We start from the raw sequence: 15143 nt of genomic DNA, 5'->3' as shown, positions 1-15143 counted from the left end.
GGAGAGAGACTGAGTTGATGATTTCTCACCATCACCTTCGACTTGAGCGACTGTTTTCAAATCCGTGCTCCTTGCAGACTTCTGTGTTCCGTTCGCTTATGTTTCCCCGCAGCCTCAGTAATTGAACTAAATGAATCACATTTTGTGTAATTCAGATCATCCTCTAAGCCTCGCCCCACCCCCCTCACTCCCCCCTCCACCTGTGAGTGTCAGCCGGGCCGCCTATCGCCGACCAGGCTGAGGCACCAAGCCCTAAACTCCCTCCAATGTGTGCGGAGGTGGGCGGCAGCACGTTTACGCAGCCTCTCAAGTGTCTGAAGTTAAAAACTCCTGCGCGCTATTCTCGCTGAGTATGTCGAGGGTCCGGGCGGACAGATGCACGGGTGTCGCCGTGTAGACATCCCAGCTGACTCTCCCAACACTTTGGGGATTTTTTTTCCTTTTTTCAACCTGAGAAAGAGCGCGGGATTTTTCAGCATCACCTCGGCAGAGTGACTGTTTTTTTTTTTGTTTTTTTTCTCGGATGCTTTGGATCACCTCCGCTGCCGAGATGTTGTTCTATAGACTTCTCCTGTGTTTCTCAGTAACAGGTTTTGTTTCCGCGCAGCCTGACAGCTCTGGATTATTTTACGCTCTCAGATCTGAACTGTCAGAAGATGCAATCCTGGTGGCCAACAACGGAATACGCGTGCCTTTCGGGAGATCGGTCTTCATCGATCCCATCAATGATTTGGTGATTCAGACTCAGCCGGGGGATCGATGCAGCATCACCGTCCTGGATAACGACCCGCTCTCACAGAGACCCGGGCACCTCTCTCCCAAAAAGTTTCCGTGTGATTTCGGCCCCAATGATGTGACGTACTCCCACTACGGCTCCAGGAGTCCGGCTAAAGACAGAGTGCGGCTGCAGCTCAGGTATGACGCTCAAACCGAAACCGTCATTATCCCGTTCATGATGGAGGTGGAAGTTGTTTTCACGCAGCTAGAGTTACTCACCAAAAACATGCCTCTCACTGTTGATAACCTGAAGGGGCTCAGTAATCCTATTGATAAGAAGATTTTAGAGTTTACCTATGATAGAGACGCTCATAAATGTGAGGTGGCAGCTCTGTCTGGTGGCAGCACTCTGCCCAGATATGGAAGACTTATTGATGGGGGTAAACTTTCCAACGTGATGGACTGTGATGAATTCACACAGGCAGACATCCGCTACGAGCACACGTTTGACCGCAAGTCCCCCAACAGGGATTATGTTCCCATGGTGGTGGAGCTGCATGATAAAGAAGGCAACCTAGTGAAGCAGGAGTATTTCCATCTCATGATTCGCATCAGAGAGGGAGAGGAAAACACTCGCCCCAAACCCAGCTTTGTGTCCATGATGATGATGGAGATCAGCCAGTTTGTCATGACGGCCCTCACCCCTGATATGCTGGCTGCAGAGGATGCAGAGTCAGACCCAGACGAGCTTATTTTCAACATCACCTCTCCCCTATCTTATGAGGAGGGCTACATAGTCAGCACTGATGACAGAAACCTCCCCATCACGTCCTTTTACCAGAGAGACCTGCGTGATCTGAAAATAGCTTACAAGCCTCCCTCCCTGGACTCAGACACTGAGAGGATTTTCCAGCTGGAGTTCGAGGTGGTGGACACAGACGGGGCCGTCTCAGACCCCTTCGCTTTCATGATAGTCGTGAAGCCGATGAATTCCCTGGCCCCAGTTGTGACGCGCAACACGGGTCAGCTGCTGTACGAGGGCCAGTCCCGGCCCCTCTTCAGCACCCACAACCTGGAGATCAGCGATGAAGACAACCTGGACATGGTCGCCATCGCGGTGATGGATGGGCTGCGCCACGGGGACCTCATGGTGCTGGGCTCTCAAAGGAAATTCTTCACGCCTGCCGACCTCACCACAGGGGTTGTTGTGTACCAGCACGATGGGAGTGACACGTACAGCGACAACATTGTGTTCAAGATGACGGATGGGAAGAACGAAGTAGAATTCCTTTTTCCGATCACAATCGTCCCCACTGATGACGAGCCTCCGATTATCAATGCCAACACTGGCCTGGTGCTTTTCAAAAAGCAGATGATGCCCATATCTCCCCTCATGCTCAGTGCTGCTGACATCGACTCTGAAGACTCAACTATCAAATTCACCATCGTCCCCCCCTTCTCCACAATCGGCGTGGTGCTCCTGAGGCAGTCGGACGCCCCTGAGGACCCCTCCTCTTGGAAGTTCAACGCTGAAGACGAAGTGTACGAGAAGGAGGTGACAGAGTGGCTTCAGAAAGATATCACTGATGGGAAGCTGTTTTACAAGCACACAGGCCCTCACAACACAGACACCGTCATGGATCAGTTTGTGTTCACAGTTCAGGACGACAATGACCCCCCTAACGAGTCAGGAGAGAGCGCGTTTATAATCCGGGTTTTGCCCATCGATGACGTACCCCCTGAGCTGTTCCCCGGCACCACCCTGCAAATGACAGTTCAGGAGTACAAGCTCACTCAGTTTAACAAAGAAGTTTTGCGCTACACTGATTTGGACTCCGAGGACCGTGACCTCAAGTACACCGTTATTCAGCCCCCGACAGATACAGATGAAAATAACCCAGCCATGTTCGGCTCTTTGGTTCTGACAGACAGCCCGGACACCGAGGTCACAGAGTTCACACAAGCTCAGATTAACCATCATAAAATATCCTACGGTCCCCCGGATGTTGAGCTTGGAATCACAGCCCACGTGGTGCAGTTTCGTTACACTGTGGAGGACACAGCTGGGAATAGTGTTGAAGGGGCTTTCACTATCTACCTCCAGCCCGTCAACAATAAACCCCCTCAGATTACAAACACTGGCTTTACTGTGCTCGAACGCGGCATGCACATCATCACCATCGCTGAGCTAGACACCACGGACCTCGACACGGAGAGTAAACAGATTACCTTCGCTTTAAGCCAGCCTCCTAAACATGGCCAGATCCAGGTTGCATTCACTGACCTAGAGAAAAAAGGGGTTTTCAGACTTGAGGATATCTCAGAGGGGAAGATATCATATATTCATGACGGGGAGGAGACGGTGAGCGATGAGTTCCAGCTGGATGTGAGTGATGGGATCCATGTTGTGACCGTGACTGTCAAAGTTAATGTAAAGCCCATTGATGATGAAACTCCAACCGTCAGCCTGCCCGCGGGAACGATCGGTTCTCACATGGATGTGCTGGAAAACGGAGCCACAGAAATCACAACGAATGTCATCCAAGGCCATGATGATGACACAGACGACCTCCAGCTGACCTTTATTGTGGAGGATCCTCCGGTTATGGGTGAAATATTGGTTAAAGGAGTTCCAGCCACTAGGTTCACACAGGCTGATATTATTAACGGCGTGGTCGTGTACGCACACACCAGTGGGGAGATAGGTCTCGCCTCCCAGCTGGACGGCTTTAATTTGACTCTCACGGACATGTCCGATGAATGGACAGTAGGTGGCAATAAGGTCAATGGGGTTCATGTTCGAGTCACTATCCTTCCTGTTGACAGCCAGGCCCCTGAGGTCGGAGTTGGTATTCAATTCAGTGTCATTGAAGGGGAGAAATACGCCATCGGCCCTCAGCATTTGGACGCTGATGATAATGACACTCCAACAGATGATATTCTTTGCACCATCATTGTGCAGCCTACTGCCGGCTATGTGGAAAATATATCACCAGCCCCAGGCTCAGAAAAGTCCAGGTCAGGCACGGCTATCAGTGCCTTTACCATCAGAGACATCAGGGAGGGGAATGTCTACTATGTGCAGAGCATTCACAAAGGGGTAGAGCCGGTGGAGGACAGGTTCACATTTCGGTGCTCCGATGGCATCAATTTCTCTGAGAACCATTTCTTTCCGATTGTCATCATCCCGGCAAATGATGAAAAGCCGGAGATTTATTTGAGGGAAATAGTCGTGATGGAGGGGATGAACATCGTCATCGACACTCCGATTCTGAATGGGGCCGATGCCGATATCCCACCCGAGGAGCTGACGTTCATCATTTCCAAACCCCCCAAACACGGTGCCATTTTGAACCAGCTACCCACAGGCTCAGTTCTGGTGACTAATTTCACTTTAGAGCAGATCAGAGAGGCATCGAGTATTATTTATGAGCACGATGACTCAGAGACAACAGAGGACAGCTTTGATGTGATTCTGACGGACGGGAAGTACTTTGTGCAGAAAACAGCTATGGTTATGATCATCTCTGTGGATGACGAGACTCCCAGAATGCTCATCAACGACGGTCTGGAGGTGGAAATTGGAGAGACCAAAGAGATCAACAGCAAAGCGCTCAAAGCGACAGACTTAGATTCAGATGACAGCACACTCACATATATCATCCGGTTTGGGCCTGGTCAGGGTGTCCTGCAGAGGAAAACTCCCTCCGGGTCTCTGGAGAATATCACGCTAGGAATGAATTTCACACAAGGTGAGCTCGATGCAGGGCTCCTAGTTTACTCACACAATGGGCAGGAGGGCATCCGAGACTTGGTCAAATTTGATGTCACAGATGGGATGAACCCACTAATCGATCGTTACTTCTACATCACCGTCGGCAGCATCGACATGGTCTTCCCTGATGTTGTCAGTAAAGGCGTGTCTCTGAGAGAAGGTGGCAGGGTGACTTTGACCACAGATCTCCTCAGCACCACTGACCTCAACAGCCCTGATGAGAACTTGGTCTTTACTGTCACAAGGGCCCCTGTCAGGGGCCACTTGGAGTGTACAGACACTCCCGGGATGCCCATTGTGTCTTTTACACAGCTGCAACTGGCTGGCAGCAAGGTTTACTACATCCACACCTCCGACGACGAGTTGAAAATGGACAGTTTTGAGTTTGAAGTCACTGACGGCTACAATCCCATATTCAGAACATTCAGAATCTCTATTGTGGATGTTGACAATAAGAAACCGGTCGTGACTGTAAATAGTCTAGTTGTGACAGAAGGGCAGATTAAGCTGATTACACCATTTGAGCTCACCGCTGAGGACCAAGACACAGCTGAGAAGCTGCTGAAATTCACCATCACTCAGCTTCCTGTTCACGGCAAACTCCTCTACAACCAATCCTCACCTGTCACCAGCTTCACAAAACAAGACCTAAATGAAAACCTCATTAGCTACAAGCACGATGGCACAGAATCATCAGAGGACTCCTTCTCCTTCACTGTCACCGACGGCACACACACTGACTTCTATGTTTTCCCCAACACGGTCTTTGAGACCCGGCACCCTCAAACCATGAAGATCACTATCGTGGCCATAGACAACGGCGTCCCACAGATCGTGGTGAATAAGGGCGCTCCTGCTTTGAAGATCCTGGCCACAGGTCACCTGGGGTTCCCCCTCAGCTCCAAAGTGCTGAGGGCAGAGGACAGAGACAGCAGCCCAGGCTCCCTGGTGTTCCACGTCACCACGCAGCCCAAACACGGTTACATCATTAACCTGGGACACGGGAACAACTCCATCGACACATTTAGTCAAGGTAAGCTCTGCACAAAACTTTCATCAACATTATAATGTATTAACATTTGCATGAATATTGCATCTGGATGTCATAATCAAATTACTTAATTTACTAAATACTTGAGATTATAAAATATAATCTATCCTATCTAGGCATCTAAATTACATGAAATGATATTCCACTCTATAATATATCAAGAGTTTCCAAATTGTTATTAGTAAGCAAAATTACATTATGACATGAAAAAATCATCCTTTTTGGTATTAAATCATTTTGATCTGCTAATGTGTAATATGATACTTTAACCCCGTAGGAAATTGTCAAAGTTAAAAAATCCCTGCAAACCTGCAAGTTTTGATTAATTCTTCACACCAACTACCAAAGAGTTTAATTTATGTGGAAATAATTATTCCCATGAGTGACGGGCTTGGGAATCTCAATGGTTAATTTGTGGGGCCTGATTTAGATGTGCCCTGCTCATCAAATCATAATTAGCAGACCAAAGTCAGGGGCTGCTGTTTCACGCAAATGTCTTGTAGATGGTTAGAGATGAATAATTTATCACTTCTGCATCTCTGGGGAAATGTTCACATCTGATGTTCTCGACAGCGGTTTGTTAAATGAAGCAGGACAGAAGTAGAGGACGGTGTGAAAAGGTCAGCGCAGACCTTTTAGTGACAGGATGGCATTTGAGTTCCAGCACATTCTGATGCTTTCGCCAGGGCAGAGCAAATTCGAAAAACTGTTTGTTGGAATTTGTGCATCTTAAAAAAAAAAAAAAAAAAAAATTGCATAGAAAACTTAAAACCTCTCAACAAACACAGACAGAATGAGATGCGGCGCTTGAACTGTGAATTTGTGAAAATCTTTTACATGTGTTTATTTCTCTTTATTGGTATTGAACAGCGCCAGGACAACAACGCCAGTAATTGAGCTTTAAAACGACGCAATCAATGCAGCGTTTCATTTCATGCTGAGGCAATTATACGAACAAGTAAGAAAATCCACCTGCTCGCGCCACAGCCCTGGCGTAAGAACAGACGGCGGCTGAGAGCACAGAGGGGACAAAAGAGCTCTTCAGTCCGCAGGAGACAGACACTTCTGACAACCACTGTGCAGGCTGTACTCTTTTTGGGGGGGAAGCCACAGATGAAACAAAAGTGCAGTGAGGAAGAGAGGAGAAAGGGCAGAAGAAGGGGCAGAGGGAGCAAGTAAAGTGGAAGAGAGTGCAAAGGAGGCAGGAGAAAACGGGGAGGAGGGTGTAGGTGGCATGAGAGAAATAGAGAATGAAGGAAGGGGGGCGTGAGAGAGTGAGCGAGCGAGAGCAAACAGGCTCGTCAGAGGAATCAGTCAGGTGAAAGAGACAATCCCTCGCTCTTTATTTACTCATCCTATTTCCAGGGCACATCCCATGAGGCTTTCTCTTTAAATATTTGATGAACAGTGTTGCCCCCGGTTCACGGTGTTGACTTTATATTTGCAAGGTCCTAGGGTTTGAGGCTGCGTCACAACACAAGACAAGATCCTCGTCTGGTTGCCTCCCCGACATACAAGCGGATCAATACTCGCTTATGTGGAAAGATGAGCGGCAATCTGAAAGCAGGGTGACGTAATTGTTGTTTTAAATCAGTGTAAAATGTAAAGCGGTCATGCATTTTTCCTCCGCGTTAGTAGGAGGGGAGAGGCTGCGATGACAGGAAGCCACCAAAGAGGTTTAAGATGTGTCCCAGCCAGGAGTCAGGGGTTTATACTTTTATGAACCTGCTTCCTCTGACATCTATTATTGAAGGAGGTGGTTCACAGGGGCCAAGCCCTTTCACAGTCTTGATGATTTTTTTTTTCTGCACTGTAATAGACGTTTCTGGAGAACGGTGAAAAAAAAATGCAGAGAGAGCCCTGTAATTCAGAGGAGTTGGGGTGAAAAAAAAAACAGCTGTGGAAGTGCAGTTTGCCCTGTCGCAATCCTGTTTTTAACATTCTTCCCCTCGTCTGTCATTAAAACATCCACTGTCACCTGGTTTTCAGGGCTGTTGACACAGAGAGCTGGAAGGTTCAGGATTTAAACGTTCTCTGTTGGTTTTTGCTCGAGCTGTCTTGGATTTGAGGTGGTGGCCTTATCGTCCTGGATTACAGATGCATGACTTTCAGAGCGCTTTCTCTGGTAGAAAATTGTTCATGCTGAGTGCTGATAAGGAACTGAATCAGTGTGATACTTGAGACCTGCTGTTACTGTAGCTGATATGGTGCTGAAGCAGGACAGCTTCCATCTTTGAACGATTATTTGACAGAGAGAGTGTTTGAACAAGCCATAAAACCATAATGCAACTTCAAAGTGTGTTTGAGGCTATTTCTGCAGCCAGCATGAAACTTTACGAGGTTTTTTTTTTTCTTAATCTTAAAATGCAAATTGTTTCATAAATAAATAAGTAAATACATATTTTTTTAACCTTCGCAAGGGCAAATCTCTTCAATGTGCGATTTCTAATTTAGCTTTCACCTTGCTTTAAGTCAGAGCCACGTGGTTGTTTAGAATTTTAATCGCGCATCATCTCACATTGATGTGACAGTGTGACGCCTCAGTTTAAAATGCAGAGCGCGCCGGCCCCTCATTTGCACTCTGTCATTAATTATATCAAAACATTTGTTGTTGTTTGCTTGTCATCTGTGTGCGATCTTTGTGTTTGTCCTCCTTTTGTTGGTTTTCAGGTGACAGGGTTTTACCATATTTGCACAAATTTCAGTTTTTTGTGTTTTGTCCAGCTCAGATTTTTTTAACACCTGCATGTTTTTTGAAAAAAAAAAAAAAAAAAAGTGAAACTAAGCCAAAGTTACTTTTCTGTTCCAGCTGATATCAATGACTTGAACATCTGCTACGTGTTGCGGAATGAAGAAAATGCCACATCTGATCTCTTCCACTTCTCTGTTGAGGATAACGGTAAGATTTCAAGATTTCACCTTTTTATCTTTTGTGTTTGCATTTAGGTTTTAGCTGCTTTATCCAGAGAAACTTTAGACTGGACGAGCAGAAATATCCCGAGTGTGTTTCTAAACGACATTTCAACTAGGACTGAACAATTAATCGAAGTATTACTGAAATCGCAATATGGCCAAATGCATTTTGCAAGAGCTGCAATTTTTCTAATTTTTTGCAAAGGTCAAATGTATCACAATAACCATTAATGACGCATTGTGCTGCTACAGAGTCTCCCCCGGCCTATAAATCATATTCTCCGCATATAAAGGAACATGCTTATTTGTTTGTTTGGTACAAGCCCCAACAAAAATCCCATCATCATCATTTCTCTATTATTTTTTTTTCAATGAAAATCAAATGCAAAAAAATGACTATTCCAACTGAAATCGTGATCGCAATGTCTGCCAAAAATATTCCAGTATGATTTTTCATTCAGCCTTAACTTAAACAGAATTTTGAAATATACAAATTGGCTTAGGTGAAGATCAAACCTGTCACTGGCTCTGGTGTGATTCTCATCTCTCTGGGTGAATTAGCGACTCCCCTCTCCTCTCTGACTTTTTCTGCAGCAGTTCAGAGAATCACTCATTACTCATTCAGTAGCTCGCAACTCACAATTGTGATGCACCTGCGAGTCAGCTGTCAAGCATCATATTCCAGCTGTTTTTAATTGTTTCAAAGAGTTCCCCCGCAGATTTCACAAACAGTTCAGTGAAGTTTGTTTTTCGACATTTTCCGTTGTTTTCATTCATATTCATTGTGCTAAACGAAGGCCTCCTCCTCCCCCTCTCTGTCGAGCTTCTGATGCATTTGCGCTGACTTCGTTTGATTTGGGATTTGAAGAATCTGCGCGGGGCCAACAGAGGCCGTGCTTCTGTACCTGTACGCTACAAATGATGCTACATCTTGTTAACTCGCTGGAGAAACTGATGAGGAGTCAAGTTTCATAAAGAAAGAGAACTCTTTCTGTGGTCGCTGAGATTAACTCGTGTCATTTTCACAGTTCAATGATTTGATGAGGCTGCCTGTGTACTTTGTGGATTTAACTGCAGGATGTGTCAGGCAGTATTACTGTATGTTCTGTCCTGATGCAAGGACGAGTTATTTTTTTGTCAGCACAGAGAAGGGAATTTGAACCCTGTATTGAAAATACAAGCTACAGAAGGTCAGGACAACTCTCTTATACAGAGCAAATGAGCACAAATAACAGCATGCTTTCTTCTTCTATCCGTAAAATCAGTATCAAATTTATCTTCCTCTCTATTTTTGTCATAATGAACTTGAGATGCATATAATAACTGTCATCTGCGACTGAAATTATGCAAATGCCACTTAAAATTTTGTACATTTCGTCCTATAAGAGTGTGCTCGCAGTGTGCATAAATTAGCTTCCTTCTACTAAAGGCAGCCGCTAATGAAGCAATCAGCAACTGGGAGGATCATATAGGAAATTTCTGCGATTTATGAAGAACTCAGGAAAGAAAACCAAATATTTTACTATTGAACAGTAATGATCATTATATAGCAATAACATTTCAAAGCCTTTCAAATTCAAAGTATTTGTGTCAGCGGGCAATAAGAATAAAACAAGAGGGAGAGAACAAACATCAGTGTGGGACATGCCGGGCAAATACCAAAACATACACCAAAAGTTTGTCTTATTTCTGGTCTTATCAGAATGTTTTGTCCTTTATTGTCCATTATTTATAGAAAGGTTTGTAAAGCAATGCAGTATAAGTTATTGAATACATAAAAAAACATAAGGAATGACAAAAAAAAGTAAACATTTTTTAAAAATCAAGTGACCATGATAAATACCTTCATAAACACTTCATGTTGGGGTTTAACTTCAAATGTAATGCCACACACTCAGAGCCCCACACTCCCACTCCACACTAACCATGTGTTAAAACAGTCAGATAACAGGTTTATGGGTTTATTTCATATTGGATTCTGCTCTGTTTTTCTTTCTTATTTATTTTTTTAACTAATTGACTTGTGGTCGCCGTTTGTCCGCTGACGACAATATCCAAAATACACATTGATTGAAATTTCTGCAACTCTGCTACAACCTTACTTTTCATGTGCAAATGCGCAGCTACTAGCTATTTGTGCCATTTGTGGGGTCCTCACATAGATGCACAGTAAAAAGAAAGAGGTGTGTGTGTGTGTGTGTGTGTGTGTGTGTGTGTGTGTGTAATAGCACACACGTGTTTCAGTACAGGAAACATTCAGAACAAGTCGCAGCAGTTTCTCTCATTTCTCTCAGTATGTTCATTTCCTCTATGATCAAATATGATGGTGCTGTATTAAAAATGGAGCACGCACAGAACAACTGATGTAGAGCGTTGTAAGCCTCCCATCACTGGGGTATTTGAATTTAATGGACTTGGCAGAGAAATCCTCATATTCACATTCACTAACTCAGCGAAATAACACTTTGCTTCTCCGAGACTCACAGGACGACAAGACTACGTATAATTGAGAGTCATATGAAAACGTTGAGGTCGTGAGTCTCTTTTCAAGGTTATTTCTTCATTGTTCTTCTCAAGGCTGGGCGTGTTCTTCAGTGGGATATAACAGTCATGTTTAGATGGTGTTCTGCCCTTCAGTTTAAAATTACTCTCTGACTTAATCACTGACATCCAAAAATTAAACGTGCTATTCAAATTACACAATAGAAAAACCATGTATTGCACACTTTCTGTATAAAAATGTGCTAATGGCCCTAGACTGATTTTTCAGACGTGCTTTTCATACTGTAGCACTAATGCACTCAGAAGAAAAATGCAAATGTGTAGGAGAATAACAGTGTGTTTATGCACATGAAAGGAGAAACATTGACTAATTGATTGTCCATGCTCCTCTAAAGTTCTTAGATTTTTTTTTTCTTTTTCGTCTCTGCTCTTGGCAATAGTCATGGTTTTAATAAAAAGGCCTGAGGCTTTTAACAGGAACTCTGTACTTCAAGTACATGAGTTTATATTATCAATCCATAAGTTTACTGGATCTACTTGAGCCTCCTTCCCTCTCAGGAGAGTTGGCGTTACTGCAGACTGGTTCCGGATGTAGAATTAGCAAAGAAAAGCCAACATTTATTATATATATATATATATATATATATATATATATATATATATATATATATATATATATATATATATATATATATATATATGTAGAGAGTGAGAGAGAGAGGGGGAGAGGAAGCTTTTAACACACTGTTAAAGGGCAGCAGTGCAGTGAGTCACAGTAGCTGGTACAATAAAGTCTGAAGCATCCTTCTCAGTGTCTTCCTCCCAAGGAAGAAACACCCCCCCAAAATCAACTCCTTCACGTTTACAGCTGGAAGTTCTAATACGTGAATTCACATGTAAGCAGGTACACCTATATTTATGTATATACAAACACATAAGTATATAAATTAAAGCACTTATCCACATACATGTGCACTCGTACACACCACTCACTCAAACAATCCCACACATGCGTGCACAGCAGAGCACTGAGGGGTAGCCGGGGGCTAAGGGGCGGTCAGGCCTCCAGCACAAAGAGGTGTTTGATATTTAAGAGCTCAGGCAGCATTGTGAGTAATGAGGGCCCTGGGCATCTAAGCTGGGCAGAGCTCCCAGGCAACCACTGGTAATTACCACTGGTAATTACATGGCTCTATTACCGGCTCATCCATAGAGGAAGAGTAGCAGGAAGCACCTTCTGTCACAGGTTAAGACCAGCTGCGATCGCTGTGGTTGACTGTAATGGGCTGGAACACAACTTGTTTCCCAGGCTTCTCTCTGGCTGTGGGACATTCAGCGAGTTAAAATGCAGCAGAAAGAAACGGCACATTTAGCGATGAAAGACGAAAACAGAATATTTGCAGTACTGCAAATTATTTTCACGATTAATTGCTTCATCATTTGGTCCGCAAAATGTCACAATGAGTCAAGATGTCTTCAAATATTTTGTCTGACCAACAGTTAGAAACCAGAGCTGTTGTGTTGACTATAAACAAAGAGAACAAACAAAGAAAATCAGAAAAATCCTCATGTTTGAGAAGCTGGAACAAAAGAGAATATTTGGAATCCATCAATTACCACAATAGCTGCTAATTATTTTCAATGGCTTGGCTAATTAACTGTGTCCGTTCTAGGTAAAAAAGGTTGCTTCATCCAAGTTACAAAAGCACAAATTTTATGGCTTAACTCTAGTGGTATCCAGCCATGCAGATAGTTATAGGTTTTATTTGTCCAGGTTGTGCGACATCCGTCTCCAACATCTCTGCCACTGACACAATACAATGAATCTGAGTGGAATTTATTACTTGTCTGTAAGCAGTGTACTGTGGATAAGACAGACCTGGCTCTTGATTGCTTTTATTTGGATGAAACAGCAGCAACTGTTGACAGTGAGATCTTTGGATTATTCAGAGTGACTGCTGCGTTGTGTCTTGGAAGAGATGTTGCTTTCGAATTTCATTCACATCCACTGGGTAGTGGCAGAAATCAAAGTGATGGATAGCTCAAAGTTAAGAGAAAACATGCTTAAAAATACAATCAATGATGATTGATTTGTCATTTTCATCTAGTTTCATTCATTTAGTTACAAAGTATTTCATGTGTTCTCACACAGACGGATCATTTCCGAGGGAAGTACCTGCTGAATAAGACCGATGCGTTTCCTCTCGCTCTTTCCTCTCATCCCATCTCTTTTTTTCTCTATGTTTCTCGTCCCACTGCAAATGGCATTGATTGTTACAACAGATTCCTTTCATCCCGTCCTCACCCCTCCCTGCCCATGAGCAGCCTTGACATACCACTGCTTTATGTGAAGTTACAATATATCCCCTTAAAAGAGCCCCTGCAGTTTCCTTATCCCCACTTCATCCATGTTTCACTGCTCGCAATACACATGACGTGCATTTAGTCCGTCACAACTTTCTCTTGAATAAAACAACATACTGTCTGCAGCTTTTCCCCTTGTTAGTGCTAGAAGACTAATTATCACCACAGACTGCACTGGAAGGGCACCGGTTCTTTATCGTCAATTTTGTTTGTGCATGACGTGTGATTGGGTATGAATCTGCGCCGCCACAGTGACTTTTTCCCCTCTCGTCAAAAAGCCTTTTTTCTATAACAGTAGTGACAACACTTGAGATGATATAACCTCCCCGGGGTGCCCTTTTCTTCTAAACTGCTTCTCTAATACCTTTTAAACCCTTCAGCTCAATAATGGAATGAATCACAGAGTCTGATTATATCTTGGCTCAGAAATGTGAAGTCATCCGCAAACACACGGAATGTAAATAATAATCATGATAATGATAATAATAGTTCAGTCTTAGATTTTTGTGTTTAAAAAAATGTATATATATATATATATATACACTTTTACACTTTTCCAGTGTTTTATTTGAAGTTTTTTATATCCATAAGAAGATATATTTGTGGTTTTAAATACCAAAAACCATCTTAATGTAGTCTTACATCTCCTCTCTCAGGCTTTTCTCTGGAGCTCTAGTAACAACAGGTTGGTGAGCCAATCAAGAGAGAGGCTCTGAGGCCGGGAACACACTGGCGCATACGCCACACATCCAGTGTGTTCCCGGCATGAGCCTCTCTTCTGATTGGCTGACTGTTTTCTGAGTGATTGGATAAAAATATAGCAGATTTCCGGTAAACACTCAAGAAAAACCAAATCCTGCAAGGCTGGATGGTGGGTCCAGGTGGGCGAGGCTTGCGGCACGGCTGAGGGCGGTGACTGCCTTGTTGTGACATCACAAAGTTCCAGAAGTCCTGACTGATTTTAAGGCTCAGTTTCTCAATACAGGCTGTGTGAGTTTCTCTTTGGGCTGAGCGCTTTGATACTTTAACAGTATTAATATAGAGCCTAGACCTCACCAAAGAAGACATGGAAATCTCACAGTATATAGTATATATACTATACAATATGGGAACTTTAATTCTAGGCGCAAGGTAATCTTTATTGTCCCTGAGCTGCAATTTGTTGCACCGCCAGCAGTAAATAAATCCAGTAGATACAGTAATCACAAACACCAAACTACACTCAAACAATTTACACTAAAGGCAAGGGGTTACATTAAGAATTCAAGAGATTTGTTTCCAAAGTAGTTGTCCTGTTGCTTCTCCCAGTCAATATATCTCGCCGTCTTCTCTTTGAAAGTCAAGTTACAAAAACCAAACACACAGATATAAACTGGCTGTCACCACGGCAACAAATGGAGCAGGTGAATCCCTTTTTCTTTCTTTTTTTTTCTTTTTTTTGGTGTTAACCTGTCCAGCTGATCAGGGCAGAGTAGCAAGGTAATACATCAGCATGAGGCACAGACTGACACACACACACTAACATGTCTCCTGGCTTTGATAGAGGATTCTCTTTATCTGTCTACATTCAGGAATTTACTGTCATTCACTTCTCCCAGGGCCCAACGCTTCCATCTTTATCGCCTTCACCTCACCCTTCTCACACTGTCAGTCTTAGATCTTTCTGGATGCGTTTTATTCGTTTTCCATTCTTTTACTCCGCTCAGCATCTCGTGTTCATTATATATTTTTTCTTCTTTGGTGTTATTTTTATCTGTCTAGCCGCCTATCAGTGTCCTGTTTTCCTCTCGAGGTACAGTCTTAACGTGTTGCCCTCCCCGT

At 43.7% G+C, this 15143-nt stretch overlaps 1 protein-coding gene across 1 annotated transcript in view; it reads left to right on the top strand.

The window, feature by feature from the left end:
* The first annotated feature begins 373 nt into the window (after positions 1-373).
* LOC130182781 (FRAS1-related extracellular matrix protein 2-like) overlaps positions 374-15143 on the top strand; it is a 60545-nt gene continuing 45775 nt past the window's right edge. The window contains exons 1-2 of the mRNA XM_056397924.1: positions 374-5525; positions 8353-8442. Of these exons, the coding sequence (XP_056253899.1) occupies positions 524-5525; positions 8353-8442 (5092 nt within the window). The 5' untranslated portion in view covers positions 374-523. The remainder of the gene's footprint in view (positions 5526-8352; positions 8443-15143) is intronic.

Source organism: Seriola aureovittata, chromosome 15 (assembly GCF_021018895.1).
Source record: "Seriola aureovittata isolate HTS-2021-v1 ecotype China chromosome 15, ASM2101889v1, whole genome shotgun sequence".
Taxonomy (NCBI): domain Eukaryota; kingdom Metazoa; phylum Chordata; class Actinopteri; order Carangiformes; family Carangidae; genus Seriola; species Seriola aureovittata.
This window is presented reverse-complemented; position numbering and strand designations above follow the sequence as displayed.